Source organism: Nasonia vitripennis, unplaced genomic scaffold, assembly GCF_009193385.2.
Source record: "Nasonia vitripennis strain AsymCx unplaced genomic scaffold, Nvit_psr_1.1 unplaced0251, whole genome shotgun sequence".
NCBI lineage: Eukaryota > Metazoa > Arthropoda > Insecta > Hymenoptera > Pteromalidae > Nasonia > Nasonia vitripennis.
The window spans coordinates 925,337-948,980 of record NW_022280030.1 but is presented as its reverse complement, the minus strand read 5'-3'; the positions used below and the strand labels follow the sequence as shown (position 1 = coordinate 948,980).

The following is a 23,644-nucleotide window of genomic DNA, read 5'->3' as shown; positions in this document are numbered from 1 at the left end:
GGATGAGATGAGGTATCCGTAAAGAGCATAGGCAGTTTTGTTGTTGTACTTGAACTAGGTTCTTCTCTTGGCACCCTGCGCATCCTCGAACAAATTGTCTGACGTCTGCTTGCATGTTTTGCCACATATTTGTACTCACCCGCTATTCTGTTGTATGTTTTATTCGTTCTGTTCCGGACGTAACCGAGGGCTACTAGGGATAATAGCAAGTACGGCGTATTTATTCTTTATCAATAATATATTCTACCTATTAGTAGTTTTAGCGAACGTTTCTCCGTCATTTGGCTCTCATATGCGCGAATCGACAAGGCGATTCGTGGCTTCAGGCCAATACGGTTAGGAGTGGTTTTATAATCATTCCTAGACTGCCACGACCTCAGTAGGGAGTTTACTCCACGGATTTTGAACGTCACTTTCAGTGCGGAGAGGCTAAAGGGCCGATCTGTGACTGCCAGGCCAGAGAGTCGAGTGGCAAGAGGCGTTCGCGCGGGCACTGCTTCGCGTCCCTTCCGCAGTCCTCGGGAAAGCGTCTTTGTTTTAGCGGGCCCGAGTTTTCAGCGGCATTTAATGAGTAGAGAGTCAGTTCTCGGCGACAATTTGTGAGAGAAGGTCACACAAGGACCTGATCGCTAGGAGATTTCAATAAATTCATAATATCTGATTAACAATGATTTCACAGTTTATTTTTGAACCTTAATGTAGTCTTGTCCCATACAATTTTTGGTGCCGAAACCCGGGAACTATTTTAACTGGGAAATTTAGATTACGGGACAAGCGATAGTTTATTTAAATAAAAGTTATACGACGTGAGTGACGACGAAATAGCAAGAGAATTAAGAAGATCATCAAGCGATGGATGCAGCCCGTTGAGAGGAACAAGAAATATTTTAATTGGGAGGAAAATTCGACAACACGTGGACATAAAGAAAAGATGCAGAGGACTAAGGCGAGAGGAAGGCGTATTGAAGAATTGATTCTATGCGACTATTTTTCAATTGACGATCAAATGGATACCTCACAGTGGATTGCAGATAAGGCTAGCAGCTTTGGAAATTTAAACGCTGGATGTAAAGATAAGTACTTGTGCATTTGTAGGGCATAGAAATACGCGAAGTTTTTTCGTATGAAATCCTTTGTCTCAGGCAGTAAGTTTTGATAATGTAGTTAAGTGAGAGTAGAATTTGCTCGCGATTTGTTATGATTCAGTCTAATGTATAAATTGTTTTTGAGATATTCGGCAGAAATATATTGAGATTTTACGATTTATTTTCACGTACAAATTTGTATCAAGCATGATATGTGCATTTGAAGTATAGTCATTTTTAAAAGTAAATTTATTTGATTAGTTATTTGATATTGAGACTTTAATATAATTTGTTTAATAGATTATCGTGTTTGTATTGATAAATTTATTGTCCAGGTAGAGAATGAAAGTAAAATATTATTAAAGTTTTATTTAAATTTTAATCGTTTATAGTTTATAAAGATAAATAATATAATTGTTGGAAGTTTTATGCAAAAGTATCGGTTGAAATTATAAATGAATAACATAAAGTTGAAAATTTTCTAGTAAAACTCGACGAAAAAATGTTGTACGGATTATCAGAATTTAAAATAAATTTATTTCAAGTGTGCGTGACAATAGGGCAGTGTTGTTGCGAGAGTTGCGCCGTAGAACAAAGCGAGCACATGTTCAAACGTGCGTGGAAATATTGGTGGGGGCAGATTTTGGGTGTCAACTAGCCGAGTCAAGAGCCCACATGCGCGCCAGGCTCGGAGTTTTTATGAGTTGGACTATAGGGCTTCTTTGTATTTTAGAAAAGAAACTTGAATCCTTCGATTTTTTCCGAGGTTGAAATGTTTTTCCACTTGACGGGACGCGTAATAAAATCGAGAGTAAAATTTTGTAAATTTATTTGAATATAAAGTTTTAAATGAAGATAGCAATTGTTAAACTCAGATTATGAAATTTGTTAATGCAATTAAATGTAGAAGTATATGGAAAATAGGTTTGCGACAGAGTATCTTAAGTAAATATATACTAATTAGTTTGAATGTTATTAAGACATAAAGGTAACTTTGTATATTATATTTACTTAGAGTTATAAATATAAACGTAATTTTTGCGTGACAGTTATTCGAGTTATAAGCGGAATTCGGAAGTATTTGAAATTATTGTATTAAGGTGTAAAGTTGTAGAGTGGCAATCTTTTGTTGAGATTTGCGTAATGCGCGCGGTTATCGTTTATTTTTGGAATAGAGAATGCAAAGAAACACTTTAAATATTTTTGCATGGAAATTCAATACATTGTTCTTATTTCTTATCTATTGAGAGTTAAAATTGCAAATATACTGCCTATTGAATTTTTCTAGGAGGAGTTGGGTAATTTTTTGTTTTGTAAATTGTGGACAGTAAGAAATTTCCATGATAGTCAACGTGAATTCTATGAACAAAAGGCTCGCCGCGCAAGCACGCACAAAGATGAGCTGTATGAGAGCAACCAGTATATGATATTGACACTAGGGATACTAAATCTGTGTACCGGTGACGTTCTTGATGTGCGAAGAAGCTCTTGCAGTGCGTGGAAGTTGGCAGTGTCATTCCAAGGCTGTAGCGCCTCTTGGGTTCAGGACGATTTGCAGTCGTCCTGAGACTATTGTAGTACCTTGGTTAAGAGTCGCTCTGCGCTAAGGTATTTCGAATGTCGAGGCCAAAGAGTCTGAGCAGGGGGAGCGTCATTCGAGGTGCTCTGATTTGGTAACGCGTAGTAGTGTAGAATTTTATTAAATTATCGCAGTTTTATATCGCGATTAATAGAGATGAACTGACAAATAAGGAAAATGCTAGATGTTATTTGAATGCGAATGCGAAAAGCGTGGCTATTTTGATTAGGCAGAAAGTGTTCGATGCACGATACACATAATGTAATTTTGATCGTGAAAGTCCGAACTGATAGTGGCGAGTGTAGCAGGCCTGCGCATAAGTTAATTAGATTGTTAAAAGTAAGCGATTTCGAAGTATGAATTTTGGGACGTATGTGTGGGCGTATGTGAGATAAGGTCACACAAGGACCTGATCGCTAGAAGATTTCAATAAATTTATAATATTTGATCAACAATGATTTCACAGTTTATTTTTGAACCTTAATGTAGTCTTGTCCCATACACGTTCCCTTATGGCCACCAATTGATAACTCGTGATACTCTTTAATAAGCCGGTATCTATCCTCGACATATAGTACTGGTAAATTATTTTTGAATAAAATGATCGATATTGCTTTCCCCAGCAAGGTCTTGTTACACAGATGAATTACGTGTTCCTAGTCTGCCAGCGTTATTATTCCTAAATCTCTGATAAAGTCAAACGTCGTTATTCCGTACTTCTCGATCAGTAACTGTAGTGTCTTTATAGACCCTGCAATACCCAATCTAAAGGGTTTGTCGTGTAGATATCTGTTTATCTGATAACGAATCATGCCGATCCATGACTCGTTATCTGCACGAACTGTGAGCAAATCGGGCGTCAGCAAGAAGCGCGGGCCCGACAAGCTCAAGGAGAGAGTGAGCGCGACAACGAGCGGGAAATCCGCTAGTTCTCTCCCGACTGTCGACAGAGCACGTCGAAGCGTGAGAGAGTTACCATGCTCTCCTTTGTTCGTCAACCTGTTGGGACGCACAGAGTCGCAAAGCACTGCTCTCGGGCAAAGGTATTGCGTAGGCTCGATCGTTTGCCTGTTTCATAAATATTAAACTGAACCTATCATTGAACATAACAATTTCGAGTTTGTGTTATATTATGTTTGCAAAAATATTGTTATAAACTCGACTTACTTTGATAAATCTCACTTTATTTTTAATATGTAATTTCGTTTTAATTGACATACATACTGTTGTGACCGAGCCTGAACGTTACGAGTACTACTATATTACAACTCATTACACATTATGTTATTAAGGGGATGTCGTCCCAAAAAACACTGTTTTTCTATTACATAAAACTTTTTAAATAAAGTTTGCAAATGAAAAACTGAGTCTGTAGCGCCGTAGTATTAAGTTTAATGAATCGTTATATTGTAAGAAAATTTCGATCAGACTTTTTGTTTTTCTAAAATCTTGTAAATACAAACAGATATTTACGCGTACTTCGTCGTACTCGTGCGATTGGAGCGCCAACCTTAAAATCTAATTTTACATAAAACTTTTTAAATAAAGCTTGCAAATGAAAAACCGAGTCTGTACCGCCGTAGCGTTAAGTTTAATGAATCGTTCTACCGAAAGAAAAATTTGATCGGACTTTCTGTTTTTCTAGAAGTTTAGAAATATAAAATACCCCGTGGCGGATTTGCGAAGCTTTCGGGACGACATCCCCTTAACATGCACAGAAAAATAATCAAACTCGCGCAACCTTTTAATTTTTTGTGCATATCATTACAATATCATTTTCTTTAAATTTTCCTTGGAGCTATGAACATTTATACCTAACATCGACCGAGCGACGTTAAGAGTGAGGTGACCCTACTAGTAGTCATTAAGAGCGTGCACAGGTATAGCGATCGGGATTGGTATATGACGGGCAGCGGCCCTGTCGTAAAATTTGTGTGCAGCCGGGAAAAACCCAAGCGTCTGGGGAAATATTGAGCGACAGTCTGGCACCTTGAATTTTGTTTGTGCTGCGTCGCAGAATACCAGACTGCGCAAAGCAAATTTAAAATTTTAAAAGCAGAATATTTATAATAAAATAAATAGAAAATTAGATTCATATAAAGTATAGAAAGTTGAAAAGTAATAAGCTGCAACTATGCATATTTTATTTATTTCAAGGATGTAGAACTCGTATTCGTGGCGTGGAAAGAAATTATATTCGTACAGATTTTATGATGATCAATACCAACTAGTTAAGAATAATATTAAGCATTTTAATAAAGAGTTAAAGTTATAATAAAAATTTTAATTGATTGCGATATGAAGTTAAAAGCATAGTTAATAATTATTACTTAAGTAAATATTGTCAAATTTAGAAATATTAAAAATAAAACAATAAGGAATATAGAAATAGTACAGGGAGAGCCATGTAGCGGGAAATCGGCAAGAGTAGGAAAGTAGCGTAGGTGAGACCGTAGGTGGAGCGGTAGAAGACCGGAAGAGGCAGAAGCCAAGTGGAACGGAGGGACGTATAAGTCAATGATCGATATAGAGGACGCTGGAATGGGCTAGTATGAAAATCGCGAAGGGAAAGGGAAAAGATGCGACGCGGGGGCTAAGGTTAAGAAAAGCGTGCAAAGAAAGTGGAGTCTTGTCGAGAAGTTCAGCTGAGGTAGCTGCTCCCAAGTAAATTCTAAGTTTCAAGTTTTGTGTTTTAAGCCGTAGTGGCTATAGCCTGTGTAGTAATTTTACTTAAATTTTTCTAAACAAATAAATAGCAAATTTAAAACGTACAATTCGTTCATTAAAGAGTTTTCTTTGTTTTAAATAAATAAATTTCGTTCATTAATTATAAATCTCTTCACGAAGAAAGGAAAGAGTTTACGTCCTAGTAAGCTCTGAATTACGAAAAAAAGTAAGTGAAACGTAATAAAATAATTTAGTAAATACTCAAGGGTGGAAATTTGCATTTTATAGATGGCATAAAGGCATGCATGTTGCCTTCTTGGTTAACACCTATAAAATATCCAAATTTTATTTTTTTCTCCTAAATATTTTAACGTGAAAAATCCTACTTGTTCTGACCTACTGCTCGTTAGTATGATAAATGTTTCGTCTAAAATAAATGGTATTATAGTCTGTCCAAATTCTATACATCTGTCAACAGCATTGACCTTTCCATCGAATTCTAAGAGCACATCTTATCTTGAGATTCCATCTGCATCAATAAGAAATTTGTCAGAAACAACGTAAACGCTCTAGGTACGCTCTCTCTCTCTCTCTCTCTCTCTCTCTCTCTCTCTCTCTCTCTCTCTATCTCTCTCTCTCAATTTCCCACGTTCTCCCAAACGGTGATGATCACGTCAAATCCTACGAATAAACAAATCCTAGTGAATGCGAGGCACTAGGTTTTGCGTATCGGTGTTGGAAGGCACATAGTCGCATTGTTCAGTCTTGATAAGAAACATAAGACATTTTTGTATCGTCGGATAAATTTTGCATTGACCAGCGAGCCAAGCCATTTTTATTTGTAGCAAATATTATCTACCAAGTACCTAAATATTACTTATTGTTATATGTTACCTTTATTTCCTTAGCACCACTCTGTGAAACTAATCTTGAAACTTCTTGTAATTGCGAAACTCGATGACTGAAATCTGTTATCCATTGTATTACAGTACAACCCCGAGGAACTGTATATCTTCTCCAATTAACGGGCAATATTCCTTTAATTAATTCGGAAAGCATTGTTCTGTGATAATTTGTTTGCTTTTTCTCGCCCTATAAATTAAATAAACAATAATTAAAACTAGCAAAGAACGCTCGCTTCGCTTGCGCATAACATATGCTGTTTACAATACAATATTAATAGTACATTACGATACGTATGACTTAAATGGCTCTTTGTTACACGGCGCAGTTAGCACCCGAGCGTAGTGAGGGCGCTAAGCGCCGTGTAAAACTGAACCATTTAAGTCGAGAGTATCGTATAAAATTTTATAACACAGACTGCTAAAGTCCGCAAGTCTCGCCTATTCGTGAATAAAGTAGTCCTTATTGGCACCGTGAGGTTAGCGCACGAGCGCAGCGAGTGTGATAAACACGGTGCAAAAAAGGACTACTTTAGTCACAGATAGGCGTGACTTAACAGCGGATTTTAGCCACACTGTGCTATAAATATAATTTATTATTATTATTATTATTATTGTACACGACTAAAATGTACAATTCTCTCTCCCACTCTCAGAAACGAAAAAGGATGCTTCATGCGCTTGTAAGAAAAACTACGACGTAGGACATGGGCAAAAAAGCTATTTAAGACTCCGGTGAGGTGTTTTCAGCATTTGTCTCCGTCTCGAGCACCTTCGGCGTCCTCCACTTTTGAACACCTCGCGCATGCTTAGTTTATCCTTGTTGAACAATGTACTATTGTTGTGGAGTATGTTTTGAAAAAATAAAATACACGAAAATTATACTGGTTAACATAAAATATATTAAGGGGGTGTGGGAGCTAAAAACACTGTTTTTCTGTTTCATATAACTTTTTGAATAAAGCTTGCAATGAAAAACCAAGACCAGAGCGCCATAGTATTGAGTTTACTTAATCATTCTACCGAAAAAAAATACCAATCGGACTTTTGGTTTTTGTAAAAGTTGTGAAATACGAGCGGGTGTTTAGGCGTGTTTATGCGATTACAATCTCAAACACCAATTTTACTTATTAACTTTTTTTAATTTGAAATGTCATCAATATAATAAGCAGAGCGCCATAGGTTTGAGATAAGTGAATCATTCTACTGAAAGAAAATGTCGATATGGCTTTTAGTTTTTTTTTGGTATTTGAAATACTAAATACCCCGCGGCGGATTTGCGAAGCTATAGCTCCCACCTCCCCTTATGATGATGTTTCATTTGTGCGTGTGTGTTTGAGTGTGTGTGTGTGTGTGTGTGTGTGTGTTTCTTTTATGTGGCGTAGGCAGAGCAAGCTCTGCACAAGTGGTCCTCCGACACCGGATCCCCACAGGTACTATTGTTGAACAATACTTCTGTAATACCCGTTAACTAGCTTTTTTGGCTTCTCCTTTGAAGTTTGACATTTTCATACCAGGTGATTAGGGGTTCAGGATCCACCAAGGTGATTAGGGGTTCAGGATCAAACTCGTCTTCTTTATTCTGCATCGACCAGCCGTCTGCTTTCTGCAGCATCGTCCGGTCCTCTACTTCGTGCAGCATCGACCAGCCATCCTCTGGACAGGCTCAACCCCGACGCCTACGTTCCTCAGCATCGGTCTGAACAGCGCTTAGAGAGGTACTTAACCTAGCTCCTACGTTCCTCTGCATCGGACAGGGGAGTGAGAGTTCAGCTCTGTGACCTACATTCCTCTGCATCAGTCCGAGGAGCGTTTTGTATCTACTACCTAGTGGCCTTCGTCTAGCAACAGTTTTACTCAGCTGCTTCGCCTTGTCCTTCCCTTCTATTCTCTTCCTCATTTATAACCCTCTTGAGGATGGTACTTACGTAGTTGTTTAGTGCGCTCCAGCCATCCTTCGACGCTAGCATAGCTGTGATCATTGACTCAGGGGTCACCCTAGTCTGAAGGTAACGCTCCAGTTCTTTTCGTTCCATTTCTTATCGCGAACAGTTACAGAAGACATACTCCGCATCTTCGTTTGCTTCCAAACATACTGGGCAATTTGGATTATCCTCTATCTTGAAGCGGTGTAGGTAGGCTCGAAAGCACCCATGTCCGCTCAAAAACTGCGTAAGGTAGTAATTCACTTCCCCGTGTCATCTATTGGCACAGCCAACAATACGCGGTACAAGGCGGTGCGTCCATCGCCCCTTTTCACTGGAGTCCCATCGTCTTTGCCACTCAGCTAGGGTTTGTTCCTTTAATTTCCAAATTTCCTTTTGAGTATTGTGACCACGCCGGCTTTCTTCATATATATTCTTTTGTTCTGTTACTAGAAGGTCAATAGGCGGCATACCTGAGATAACGCACACGGCATCTTCTGACACTGTTCGGTAGTCAGAAGCGACCCGCAATGCACTTCTCCTATAAACTGTTGACAGCTTTCGTCCTTAGGACTTTACCAATATAGCGTCCGCCCATATTAGGGCACCATATAACAGAATTGATGTAGTTACATTGGCTAGGAGTAACCTTCGACCCTGCGTTGGCCCACCCACATTTGGCATTAGTCGAGATAGTGCAGCACCGACTTCTGCTGCCTTATTGCTCAACCTCGAGAGAGAGAGAGAGAGAGAGAGAGAGAGAGAGAGAGAGAGAGTCTGTGTGTGTGTGTGTGTATATATGTGTGTGTGAGTGTGTGTACCATATTAGATTGATTTGTGAGAAGGAGTGTGTAGAGTGGTGTGTGATATAAGGCAGTGTAGTGAACGAAATAGATGAGAAGGAAGGAAGGAGAAGGCGAGAGCAGGTAGAGGAAGGGACAGAAAATTCGGAAAAGAAAAAGTCAGAGTAAAGTGATAAAGGGCCGTGAAAGTGAGCATCAGAGAGTAAAGGTTAGAAAATAGAGTGAGAAGGACAGAGATAGTGAGATAAGAACGATGAACTTGACAAACGCGGAACGGAATAGAGAAACAGGGATTTAGAACGCCGCAACCGAGTATAGTGAAATCGATAGAAGAGGCGGGAAATTCAAAAAGTGCGGGTACACCAAGAGGAGGAAAAAGGGGAGGAGGTTGAATAGGAAATACTCTAAAATAGAGGAAACTAGAGGACAGTTTGAAGTTGAAAGAAGAAACAGGGTTAAAAAGAAAGGATAGGAGCCCAGAGGATTTTATTAAGAAAAACAAGAAAGAAGGGAGGGAACAGGGGAAAACGTAGAGGAAAGGAACACGTTTGCAAGAGGAGGGAACGTGAGGAGGTCACCTCAAGAGAAAGAGAAAATGGGAAAAGATTTAGTTGTGACATTAAATAATACAATGGACATGATCCTACAAAAGGTAGAGGAGATGAACACAAAAATGGATAACGAAAGAGAAGAGAGAGAGAGAGATAGAGAGAGAGAGAGAGAGAGAGAGAGAGAGAGAGAGAGAGAGAGAAGAGAGAGAGATTAGATTAGATTAGATTAATTAGTTTTATTTTACGTACAATATGTTGTACGATAAATTGTATACAGCAGGAGTAGTAGTATAGCAAAAATGTGTATTGTGATAGTATGATAATGTGAAGATGGGTTATGCGAGAGTGTGTGAGTGTGTGCGTGTGCGTGAATGTGTACAAGAAATGCAAGTGTTTGTATTTTCAAGTTCGAAAAAGTACTCTTTAGCTTGTCTCTTGAAACCTGAGATAGATGTAGTGTTACGAATGTGAGATGGTAGGTTGTTCCATAGGTATGAGGCGCTGATATGAAACGAGTTCCTCAGCGTCTCGAATGTCGCGAATGTCGGAATATCCAGAGGTATCACCTCCCCCCTAACAGGCCGGAGTGTCACGCGGAAGTCGAAGTATGCCAGTACGTATGATGGTACGGCTGTGTTAAACATTTTTCTTAAGAAACAAGCGGTGAAATACTTCCTGCGTCCGGCAGTGGTTAGCCACTGCAACTCCCGCCTGTATGATAGATGTACCGAATTCCTGTATTCATGAGCCTCTGAAGTTTTAGGTCGAGTTCTTGCGTCAGGTCACAGTATACGAGAGAACAATAGTCTATAAGAGGAAACAGGAGGGCCTGCACTAGGTGCTTGCGCAACCTGAGATTGGTGCTTTTCCTGAAAAAGTAAAGCCTGTACATTAGCGTGTGAGCACGCTTACACACTTGTGTAATATGTTCCTTCCACGTAAGCTTAGAGTCGAGCACCAATCCCAGATTACGCACGGAAGATTCAAAGCTGACCTGGGCACCCCCTATGTTAATAAAGGTGTTAGCTGTTGAGGGTAATGCGTTTATGTAGTAGGGAGAGCCCAGGACAATTGCTTTAGTTTTAGCAACGTTAAGTTTTAGCTTATTCTGTGCAGCCCAACCAGTAATCCTCTCAGCATTGGCACTCATCTTGCTTGATAAAGAACTAAAATATCATATCAAGCTTTGCATCCCCCGACTAGGCATTCCTGTGTGTACGCTCCTCAAAGAAGGACATTATTTGAGAGTTATTTTTGAGTTCATTTCGAGTGTTAATTTCGAGTTTCGTTCCAATTTTAATTTCAACTAAGTTGATTTTCCAAATGTCAATTTTACGAAGTTTTGAATAAGAGTCTCTTTTACTGGCAAATACGTTCAGATTATTATTTTTGGATTTACCCTGGAAAACAAGGAGTCATTATTTTTTACAATCACACTGAGTCATCCAAGCCTACGAGCGATTTCGTCCGTCATTGATAGTCTTAAATATCATTAGTTTCGCCTAAAAGAAAAATCAAAACCAAGCAGTTGTAGATACATATATTTAATCCGAGGGTGTCTAAAATTACAAGGGATTTGAAAAATCAGTTTTGGCAATTGTTAAGTCCGTCTACAAAGAAAATCATAAAGTCATTTCATTAAATAGTTTATATAACATGAATCTCATTACCAAACAAACAAACTGCCACGCGGCTGAAGTTTGCAATCTGCGCTAACCTCTCCTGTATGGGAGTGTAGCCTAGAACGGACCCAAAGTGAAAGAAATTTTTGTTCAAGAAAATCACTTAACAGTTGGTGATGCAAACATTTAAATTTATATAACGAAGAAAATGAATTATATGAAATACCTGTTAACATGATATTAAAAATAGACATTATAACAGAAATCTTAGGAAATAACATAAAAATGAATGACGAAACACTAAAGAATTGAGTAACTCTTACTCCTGAAAACAATGATATAATTGATATTAATAATTAAATACTAGCTATTACGGAAGGACATTTCAATAAATATTTAAGTATAGATAACAGCAGAAGATAATAATGGAGAAAACTTCCGAAGAACCATTGTAATTTTAATAAGAAATTTAAAAATTAATGAAGGTCTTTCTAATGGAACACAATTAATAGTTAAACAATTTTTAAAGTATTTGATCGAAGCAGAAGTTTTGAATGGGAAGAATATTTAAAAATTAGTTTTGATACCAAGAATAACTTTATCACCGTCTAAAGAAGAACTACCATTTAATATGCGTAGAATACAATTTCCTATTAGATAAGGTTTTGCATTGACAATAAATAAATTACGAGATCAGTCATATTATAAAGTTGGCGTCTATCTGCCATCACCAGTTTTTAGTCATGGTCAGTTATATGTGGCTCTATCTAGAGTAAAAGATAGACAACATTTAAAGTTGCTATTAATGAATAATGCCAAAATTTTTAATTAAGTTTTTAATTGATGTTTTTGAGTTCAAATACCAAAGACTACTATTCAGATATGTAATAATTATATTTTAATATAATGAAATGTTTTGCAAAATTAATTTGTGTATTATAATAAAGACACTTTTTTATAAAATCAAATGTAAAAAATCATTTAGTGATAAGTGATTTTAATATTGACCTGCTAGACTGTGATCACTATAGTCAAGATTTCGTATGCAATTTTCTTGATAAGGAATATATTCCTGGTTTTGTAGGTATTACAAAGCCACCTATAGGTAGAGCCAAGGGATCACGTATCGACAATATTTTCATTGAGTCTCATAACATTAACACAGCAACATATAAGTTAGGCATTATATAACGGACCATTACCCGATCATAATTGCAGTAAATAAACTGAAACAAGTAACTAAAAAAACATGTTTTCTTAAACAACAAAAAATTAACAAATTCTGCAATTTCTAGAAACTGGAATGAAATTATGTCGATGGGTGATCCAAATTTAGCTGTAGAAAAATTGTTAAAAATTGTTGAATTGGCAAAAACAAAGAGAAAGTGTTCCGTCGAGACCCGAGAAGAGTTCCGCCGTGAAAACGGTGTCAAGCGAACTCCGCGACGTCGACGTAGAACCCGTAGCGACATCTCCCGTGCTCGATTTGAGCAAGCGACGTTGCGACTTGCTGCGATCGCCGACAGCGCTGCCGGCTTCGAGTCGCGCGCGCTTAAACGAGCGACGAGTACAGTCAATAAGTTGAAGGAAGTAAATAAAAAACCATGTTTTCTTAAATTACAAAAAATAACAAATTATGCAGTTGCTAGAAACTGGAATGAAATTATGTCGATGGATGATCCAAATTTGGCTGCAGAAAAATTGTTAAACAAGATCAAGCCATGCGTAGAATTGGCGAAAACAAAGAGAAAGGATAAAAAAAAACACTGGTAGAAAAAACTGCATAACTGATGCAATAGTGAGGTTGTGTGAAAATAAAGAGTTTTTATATAATTTATGGTAACTAGATGCGCAGAACGATCAATTAAAAACAAAATATAAAACTTATGCAGAAATTTTAGATAAGGTAATTACCGACGCTAAAATAAAATATGAATCAAATCTTATTCAAAATAATTCCAATAACCCAAAAAAACTTTGGGAAATAATAAATATGAAAATCGGGAAAGTTAAAAAATGCAATGATGCCATAAATTACATAAAAATAAATAATCAAAAAATCAATGAGAAATTCCAGATAGCGCAAAATATGAATACTTTCTTTTGTGATATAGGTAGAAATCTAAGTGCTAATATCGTTAAACCAGTAAATACTGGACTTAAGCTGCCTGCCATGAATCCTATTTCTATTTTTTTAAAGCCAACAAGTACAGCAGAGAAAATAAGTATAATCAATGCACTGAAATTGTAAAATGGAGAAGTTGATAAATCAAATGCAAAGACCTTGAAACTGCTATGTAACCACATTGCAGGTCCTCTAACCCATATTTTCAATAAGTGTATTGAGAAATCGATATGGCCAGATTCTTTAAAAAGGGCCGAAATAGTGCAAGTCTATAAATCAGGAGAGAAACATAAAATCACGAATTATCGAGCCATATCTCTCATATCAAATGTTGCAAAGATATTTGAGCGAATTATATATAATAGAATTCATGATTTTGTAGAACATAGCAATATAATCTCGAAACAACAATTTGGTTTCATGAGGAAGATTGGTACGAAAGATGCTTTAAAGTACATAACTAATGCACTATATAATAATGTTGATAGGAGTAAGCCTATGATTATAACTTTTCTTGACCTGGCGAAAGCTTTCGATACTGTTTACCATAGCATACTACTAGCAAAACTTTATTGCATTGGAATTAGGGGCCAAGCGTTAGATCTTCTTTCCAGCTATTTGAGTGACAGATATCAAGTGGTCAAAATACATGGTATTTAAAGCGATAGCTCTGTGGTTAACACAGGCGTTCCACAAGGAACGATCTTAGGACCGCTACTTTTTATCCTGTACATAAATGATGTCTTGAAGGAGATCCCCCTCACGGCTATAATTTCGTATGCAGATGATACTGCTATTATAGCCACTGGTGATGATCAGATAAAAGCCCAAGTTACCATGAACAATTTTTTAAATGTGATATCGGAGTGGCTGGCATTAAATAAGTTGTCATTAAATCTAGGAAAAACTATTTGTATGACTTTCGGAGCAGTATTGGAAGTGTACCGGCCCTGGTGCAAATAAACAATGTAATAAAGTGTAATAAAATATATGAAAATGTAACAAATCGTACCATTTTGTACGTTTTTGGTAGATTTCGGACATTTTCGACGTTTTATTACAGTATGCTACATTCAATTACATTTTGTTACGTTTTATGACAATTCATTATAAATCCATTGATCCAGGATTTCATGGGGGTCTCTTCTTTGAAACGGCAAATGTAACAATACGTAAAAAAGTATAAAAAAATGTAAAAATTGTCTGTAAGCGTAATATTATATAAGAAAATGGCGACTTTTTTATTTTCTTACTTCTGCTTACATCCTTATACTTTTTCTTACAATTTCTGATGCATTGTTACATTTTATTATAAAATCAATAATTAATAAAATATATTGACTATATTAGGCGGTAAAATAACCTATGTAATGAAATGTAATAAAATGTAATAAAATGTAAAAAAAAGTTAACAAATCTGAAAATGTAAGAAAGTGTACAAAAACGTATGAGAAAAAGGTCCGAAATCCAACAAAAAGATACATTTTCTTAAATTTTCTTACATTTTCTTACCTTTTATTCCAATTCATTACAATTTATTACATTTTTTTCCACTAGGGAGCCCAAGTAAATATCAAAATTCTTGATAAAAATATAACTAGAGTAGAACATTTTATATATCTAGGAATTGTTTTTGATAGCAACCTAAGGTGAGACAATCTCATGAAACATATAATCGGAAAAACAAAATACCTAGTATATTGTTTTCCTTTCAATTTTTTCGTAGAATTATCATTTTGTTATTGTAATAAACATTAAGAGAATAATTGATTAATTAATAATTATTAACTTTAGCGTTACCCAGGAACAACGACGTGGACGTAATAGGATTGTGTTCCCTTTGGGGTGCTTGATTAGAGTGAGTCCCCTTGCCTCTCACTTTTCGGGGTGCTTGATTAGAGTGAGTCCCCTTGCCTCTCACTTTTCGGGGTGCTTGATTAGAGTGAGTCCCCTTGCCTCTCACTTTTCGGGGTGCTTGATTAGAGTGAGTCCCCTTGCCTCTCACTTTTCGGGGTGCTTGATTAGAGTGAGTCCCCTTGCCTCTCACTTTTCGGGGTGCTTGATTAGAGTGAGTCCCCTTGCCTCTCACTTTTCGGGGTGCTTGATTAGAGTGAGTCCCCTTGCCTCTCACTTTTCGGGGTGCTTGATTAGAGTGATAGAGTGAGAGAGTGAGTGATTATTCACCAAGAATCAATAAAATATCAACCCTTTCAGCGGCTGGATAATCAGCCATTGTTAAAAATTTATAACAAGTTCAATAAAAAATTTTGTTTTTACCAAACTGAACAAATTAGATAGCTTTCGATGAGTAATAAATTTTAATAGAAAAAATAAAGGTCAATGAATGACAAAGAGAAAATGTTAAACAAATGATATTTGATTAGTTTGGCTAATCAATAACTATTCAATAACTAGTAAACTATTGAATACTAAGTGTAAGTAACAATGAGTAGAGGATAAATTCATATGAAAAGAGATCTCTTATTAGAAAAATTGTCTATTTCAACAATGAGTCGCGGGAAAATTCAACATGAAAAATCATCTTTACAAAATAAATTATTTATTTCAACAATAAATTCAGGCAAAATTCGATGAGGAAAATTAGTAGCCAATTATGTCCACGTCGTTCCTGAGTAACGCTAAAGATAGGATAAAAATTCGCTTACGAAAACATCCCAAGAACTGAATAGAATCCAAAAAAATGGTGGTGTCTTTGGGCACCTACATTCAAATCTGTACATAATAAAAGTGAGAGGCAAGGAGACTCACTCTAATCAAGCACCCCAAAGGGAACACAATCCTATTACGTCCACGTCGGTGTCCTGGGCAACACTAAAGTTAGGATATAAATATGGACTCCACATAACATTTGATATTGCATTTTTGCACTTTTGACCTTACAAAATGGCTTTGAAGTTAGCAAAGCATAATCACATTTTAAGTCAATTATTCTCTGAATGTTTATTACAATAACAAAATGATAATTCTACGAAAAAATTGAAAGGAAAACAATCTTAGACTGATACTTCTTATTTAACCTTGAATTGACCTTCTCAAGGTCACTAAGGCAAACTTGAAATGTCATTTCCGACGTAATTTTGTCTGCTGCTCCGCATTCCGAGGTCAAAAATAGGGGTTCCCATTAAAAAAATACAATGACCTTCAAATGACCTTGAAAATCGAGTTCAAGGTCAAAGGTGTTGGTGTCATTAGATGGCCCCTTTTGCTCCCTTCAACTTTTGTCAAGGTCATCTTTCGACATCAGTAAAATAAAACCAGACAAACAGCTGTTTAGCAGATTTTTTGTTATTTGCCCTTGAATTGACCTTCTCAAGATCACCAAAGCAAACTTAAAATATCCTTTGCGACGTAATTTTTTCCGCTCTATCCGATTCCAAGGTCTAAAATAAAGGTTCCTATTTAAAAAAATCACAATTATCCTCAAATGACCTTGAAAATCGAGTTCAAGGTCATAGGTGTTTGTGTCATTCGATGGCCCCCTTTATCCCCTTCAACTTTTGTTAAGGCCATTTTTCGTTAAAATTAGTTTTTCTATGGTTTTTTGTCGTGGTCGGATTAAAATGAAACACCCTGTATAAGAATAATAATAAATGAGAAAATAAAACAAAATGTAACTTGTCAAAAACAATAAGTAAAAATTGTTCAGCGACAAATGCAATTATGTACATAAATAGTTCAGATAGGTTAAGTTCTAATTTTAAGTTTAAGTTGTACAACATATGTACATGCATGATTAGTACATACTGAAAAGAATTTGGTATGCTAGTCCAGTATACCTCTAAAAGAACACAAAAAAAATTTCAGACGTTTAGGCACCCCCAGTTTTAAGTTATGGCCATATTAAAAATTAAAATTTTCTAAATTTTTTATTTTTCTCAAAACTAAAATGGCTTATAACTCAAAATAATCCAAGAAGCATTTTACCTTATGTGCACAAGTTCTTTTCATACTTCTAACATTTAAGGACATCTACACTATATTAAAACATTAAAATGAGCAATTATGTAAAAATTCACCGAAACTAGTGAATCTTTCTGGGATGATAATTATTTTATGATTTATATGATTTCTTTTGGTAGTTGATTAGAAATAAAGTATATATATATATATATATATATATATATATATATATATATATATATATATATATATATATATATATATATATATATATATATACATATATCAAAAACACAGTAAGATTGGTCCAGATGTGTCGGATGCTGTAAATGATAATCTTTTTAGAGAAATATGGCAAATATGTTTATTTGTATTTACAGTCTGAATTATTTTTTAAATCATATGCGCCACATAGATATATATGTATGTTTTACATATATCATTAGTATATGATCTTGAGATTCGGTCCAGATAAAAGGGATGCTGCGAATAATCATTCGTGCAGATACTATCTTGTTTTTTAAAGATATTTGTTTATGAATGTGAAATGACGCATGCTCTATGGATTGACGCATATCACAAGACGTAATCTGCAGATTTGGCCCGTATGAAAAGGATGCTGCGAATAATCATTTGTGCAGATATGATCTTGTTTCATCCCTGTTTTTATAAAGAAGCCTGGAAATGATACTATTGTAAATGATTATTTATATTAATATAAGTTGTAAATTTGCTCTCTGCGTTTCACAGGTTGGAGACTGTCATTTATTATTAAATGTAACATTTTTAATAATAATGCCCGCAATATAAATTATTTAGAAATGTGTCAGCAGATTTTATATATATACATTATGATAGTGTTAATATATTGTTACAGAATAAATTTAATGATTACTTATCTAATATTTATACAATTTATTATCTAGTATATTTAACATTTAGATTTTGAATATAGTTTCTGTGGCGATTATTTGACCGATATTTTACATTTCTAATTTTAATATAATTATGTTGAATTCACATTTTATTTAAAATTATCAATATGACATATGATATTTAGTTTTAAGTGATAACTTGGTTATTCAATATATAATTTAAATTTTAGTAATGTACTATTAGTGGAGATAATTTAGCCGATCAACAGAAAAGTATTATTGGAACAATTTATAATTAATGGCCATTACTCAGCCAATCGATACAAATTTAATGTTTTGATAATGTATTATCAGTAGCGATTACTCAGCCAATTAATAAATAATTAAAATTTTATTAATTTACTATTAGTGGAGATAACACAGCTAATTAATACATGATTTGTATTTTAATATAATACCATTAGCAAAAATACCTTAGTCAATCGATATATTATTTAAATTTCGGTAATGTATAATTATAATGGCGATTACTTAGACAATAAAAAATAATTCAAATTTTAGTAATGTACCATTAGTGGAGATAACTCAGCTAATCAATATAAAGTTAATTTTGTGATAATGTATTATTAGTAGCGATTACTCAGCCAATCAATCCATAATTTATATTTCAGTTATGTATAATTAATGGCGATTACTTAGCATATCAATATAAAATTAATGTTTTAATAATTTATTATTTGTGACGATTACTCAGCCAAGCAATATAAAATTAATGTTTTGATAATGTATTATTCATGGCGATTACTCAGTCAATCAATATAAATAAATGTTTTAATAATGTATTATTAGTAGCGATTACTCAGCGAAGCAATATATAATTTATATTTTATTAATGTACTATTCATTAAGATAATAATTAACTAATACATAAGTTAGATTTCAGTAATGTGCCATTAGTAAAGATACAATATATCAATATATTAATCATCAATCAATATATTATTTAAATTTTGGTAATGTATCATTAGTGGCGATTATTCGACCAATCAAAAAATAATTCAAATTTGAGTAATGTACTATTAGTGAAGATACTTCATAGTTTTTTATAATTATGTGTTAAATTTTAATATGTGTTCAGACTATTATAAACTGCTAAAAAGTACGATAACATTTCATATTTTATATTCCAAATAACAAAATAATCATTTCCTTGTTGCGCTCGACGATCATGTGAAGTTGCACGCTCAGTCTCTCTAACCTCGAACGGCTCATTTTCAAGTCTTGGGCCCATGGGGACTTTTGTTCAGGAGATAACAAGCTACAAGTCAGATACACTTTCATCCCATTTCATACGGACCCACTCTCCCATTTGAATCTTCCGGGGTCCTTTAAATAAGGATTGAAATCACCACGTATGCTTAATCTATATGAATAAAATTGTAGGGTAGATATATTATTATTTTTATATTCTTTTTTTGTACATTTTATATAAGGTTGCCATCCTGACCAAAAGGAAATATCAAAGGATATGTCATTGGGTCAAGATGTTAACTGAGAATATTTATTTGTTGTGGTTTTTCAGTTTTTGGATAAATATGTATATGACGGTCAAACGGAGGTTCGCCATAATTTCTTATATATACAACAGCAACTTCATTACATGTTGCGAACTATGATTTATTTTTTGTATGATAATCACGTGTTAATGCCATTACTATTTCAGGAGGTGATATATTATTATTATGAGCATTAATATTTTTCATGATACGTGCACGAAAAAGGACACTTTCCATGCATGTTAAATGAATGGAAAATCGATTTCTTAGCAGCGGGAAAAAACTACTCCCTCGGAAAAAGTTTTTTCCTCCCAAGGGAGTAAATTTTTCTCGAAAAAATTACTCCCTTCAGAGGAAAAAGTCTTTTCCTCCCAGGGGAGTAGTTTTTTCCTCACACTGCAGTCTATCCGATGGATGTGTGTGTCTATATAAGTATATTAAAAATTTTGAAATTTTCAATATATTACTCGTGTCCCACTCGTGCTCAATACATCACCTTCGCTGGAAAAAGCCAATTTTCCCCCTAGTTGCACAATATACTATTTTTCATTTTCTATTTCATACATTATTTTATATGCTTTTGCATAAGGATTGTTTAAAGTACATAAAAATTCTAATATGTTTAAATCGGGTTTATTAATTTTATAGTTATTTGCTCTATATTTATTTGCAATTTCATTGTCAATAATATACAATTGGCCATATTTCGGGTCTTCGTTATGATATACCTGTCCACATATCTTTAATACTTGTGGCCCCGGATTGTTAAAGTATACTAATTTAGAGCCAAAACTGGCAAATGCAAATAAATTATTGTAACCTCTTATATATATTTTTTAAATTAATACTTTTTGAATTCTTTTGAAATAATAGATCCTTCAATTCTTGAAGATATGATGCGTTATCATCAAGAATAACTTTATTTTTATGACAACAATGATTGTATTTTTTATCATAGGATATTGCTTCTTTTGCTTTACAAAACTCACATTCATTATCGAATATATATATATATATATATATATATATATATATATATATATATATATATATATATATATATATATCGATCATCGCCAAAAAAATCATAAAACTTGATTTTATTGTTACAAATATTCCTACGAGAGTCGAAAAATCGTAAATATATCTCTTACAAAAATTAACTTAATTATCCACTGATTTTGAAAAATTGTGATCGAGTGTATGATTTATGTTAATAATAATTTTTTTGCAAGAGACATAATATATTTATTACAATTCTTCGACTTCGGTAGGAATATCTGTAACAATAAAATAAAGTTTTATAATTGTTTTGGTGATGATCTAAGTGACGCAATTTATTTCTATAAGCAGATATGTATTTAAGTAATTTATCACTAAGCTTTGAATTTTCAGACAATGATGGACATTAAGGAACTATTTTCTCCTAGGGAGACTTTCTTTATTTTGATATTTGCTACCTCTGTGATTTTTGAAGGAATGCTCCAAGTAATTCATAAGCTTTGCCACAGGCTTTGAATATGAATTTTAATCATTTAAGCACAAATTTATGGATATCTTCATTATATATATATATATATATATATATATATATACTAGTGGGGCTCCGCCCCCCTGCTCGCTTCGCTCGCCAACCCCCTATTGTAGTTTCTGTGTGATTTTATCTTCAAAATTTTATTTTCATGAACTGATAATTATGTTCTGGATGGTTGAAAATGATCGATCTTATTGTATAAGAAAACCTGTTACTGGAAGTAAAAGTATTGTTTAACATTGAACTTCTACTATTAATGGCATTTAAAATAGTTTTAGCTAGTTTTTGAAGTTTTCTGACGCTTGAAATTCATCATTTGAATTTATATATATATTTTTTTTTAAATTAATTTTAATTTTTTTTAATGTTCTTAATGTTTAAATCTTTGTGCCGCAAAAGGCATCTATAAAATGATAGACTTTTCGAGTTGCGCGCCATTGGGAGACGTGAGGTGATCCTGAAAATTAAATTATTTGGAAAACTGTCTCTTTATTCTGTCTCTCTAGTTCTGTCTGACTACTCATATTACCTGAAAATTCATCGAGGTCTTTGATCTCGCTTATCTTGTCCATTTTGTTGTTTATTCAATCAGTGAATCATCTATAATGATTATACTTTCTGATGGTTCTTTGAGTTCTTTGAACTCAATTATTCCCTAACTTATTTACACGTTATTAATAATTAACTTTAATCTTATAACTTAAATAAAATTAGAGATCTTCAATATCTGGTTCTCTTGGAACTGATACTTCTTACCTTAACCTAAACCTTAATTCTATTTAATATTATCCAATTTAAATCTATTTAATCATAATATGTTATAAATTTGTATTTAATTGGACTGTTAATGCGGCCTTATTTTACTACGCAATAGCGTTGTGAAAGTATGACGGTCTCAAGCCCGATAACGCAGAGAGCAGTCATGTTATTTGGTGGGGGGGTGGTGGGGGGGCCAAGCGGGGGGGTGGTGGGGGGCGATGGGGGGTAGTGGGGGGGGTGGAGGGGGGGTGGGGGGGAGTCTTGCCAAAATGACTATATAATATAGGAAGATATATATATATATATATACACACACACACGCACACACACACACACCCCCTATTAAATTTACTTAAAATTCTAAGATACGCTTATTAAGTTTGTTATTAGAATTAAATAAAACAATTTTTAAATAGTAAAACCTTATTCAATCCGACAATCCAATTGAGCCATTTCAAAAACGTTCTACAAAAATTAATTATCATCGAAGATATATCTAATATTTAACAGTATATTTAATAATGACCTCGAATGATTGAATATCATTTTAACCAATATGTAAATCGCGTGTGAAACGAGCGTTCTTTGCTAGTGATTATATCATTTTTATTACTAATCATTTAATTAAAATCATCAATACCATTACTAGTTCTCTCTTTTTGAATTGAATCTTCACTTATAGTATCTAAATATTTGAAAGTGTCCATTTTATTTATTTAAAATTAAATTTTTATTGCTTCTAAGTCTTGAGCCTTTCTGGTTTGTTGGAAATCGCGTAAAAAACGGCGGTTGTCTTGTACCAGAATTCCGTCTACTTTGTTGTTGAATTGTTTTTGCTTCGATTCGATCTTGATCTTTTTTGGTTATTTTAATTGTTGATGTACCTTGATCCTGCTGAGGTTGATAAGTTGCCATCCGTGCATGGTAAACTAGGATCACCGATGGTTAGGTAGGATTCGTTGGATAGTCTATTCTATCAATGTATATTTTTATTTTCTTCTTAAAAATGTTAGATCAGTTATAATCATTAGCAACATGCTTCATGTCGAATGTGGTGCTGTAATAAATGTTTGAATATTCACAATTTAAGCAGTTCTTAAAATCGTTTAAACAGGCACTGATCTTATGACTCCCTGCACAATTAAGACGTACACTATTATTTTTGCATTTGTTTTCACTATGACCATATCTGCCAAGTTGGAACATGGTCTTATGCTCATGTAATCGTAAACTTCGCATACTCTGTATGGTATCCTACAGAGGTTTTGAATATCTCGGAAGGAAACTGCATTAACGCAGTCGTTGTATTACTACGCTTACGTTTTTAGATATCCAGAGCTAGACCTCTGTTTGGAAAACTCCTAAAGTTCCTCGAGTTTACATTACTTTCTATCTCACCTGTACTCTAGTTCATGTAGTTGTCAAAACCAACTATTTCTATTTTAGGATTTATGAGTTCTTCTTTCCTACTTTCACAAACTCCTTTTAAGACAGATTCCATTAATTCCACACTATCACTATTCACAGTTAGTAACTAGTTTTTCTTTTTAATTGTAGAACATATTTTTAGTTTGGATCTCTTTTCAAGCGTTAAGCAATCTATAACTTTCTTTTTCGTATCTGTAGTCTCATAGCTTATGTTCTTTACCATTATTTTAGGAGGTTTTTTACGAAGCGATTTGGACTGGATAATTACCACAACATTAGATACTTTAGGTGATACATTGTGATTCTGCTTAG

General features: G+C 34.4%; 1 protein-coding gene across 8 annotated transcripts in view; it reads right to left on the bottom strand.

Moving 5' to 3' along the window:
* The window catches only part of LOC100116365 (dynein heavy chain, cytoplasmic), a 631,875-nt gene that overhangs the window by 23,260 nt on the left and 584,971 nt on the right, over nucleotides 1–23,644 (bottom strand). For 7 of the 8 annotated variants that reach the window (XR_004228365.2, XR_004228366.2, XM_031933441.2 and 4 more), the window contains one exon: nucleotides 6,226–6,423. The exons of the other annotated variant lie outside the window; for it this stretch is intronic. Coding sequence is in view for 5 of the 7 variants with exons in the window: in XM_031933441.2 (XP_031789301.2) it covers nucleotides 6,226–6,423 (198 nt within the window). In the remaining 2 variants the exon portion in view is untranslated. The remainder of the gene's footprint in view (nucleotides 1–6,225; nucleotides 6,424–23,644) is intronic. 8 annotated transcript variants of the gene reach the window in all.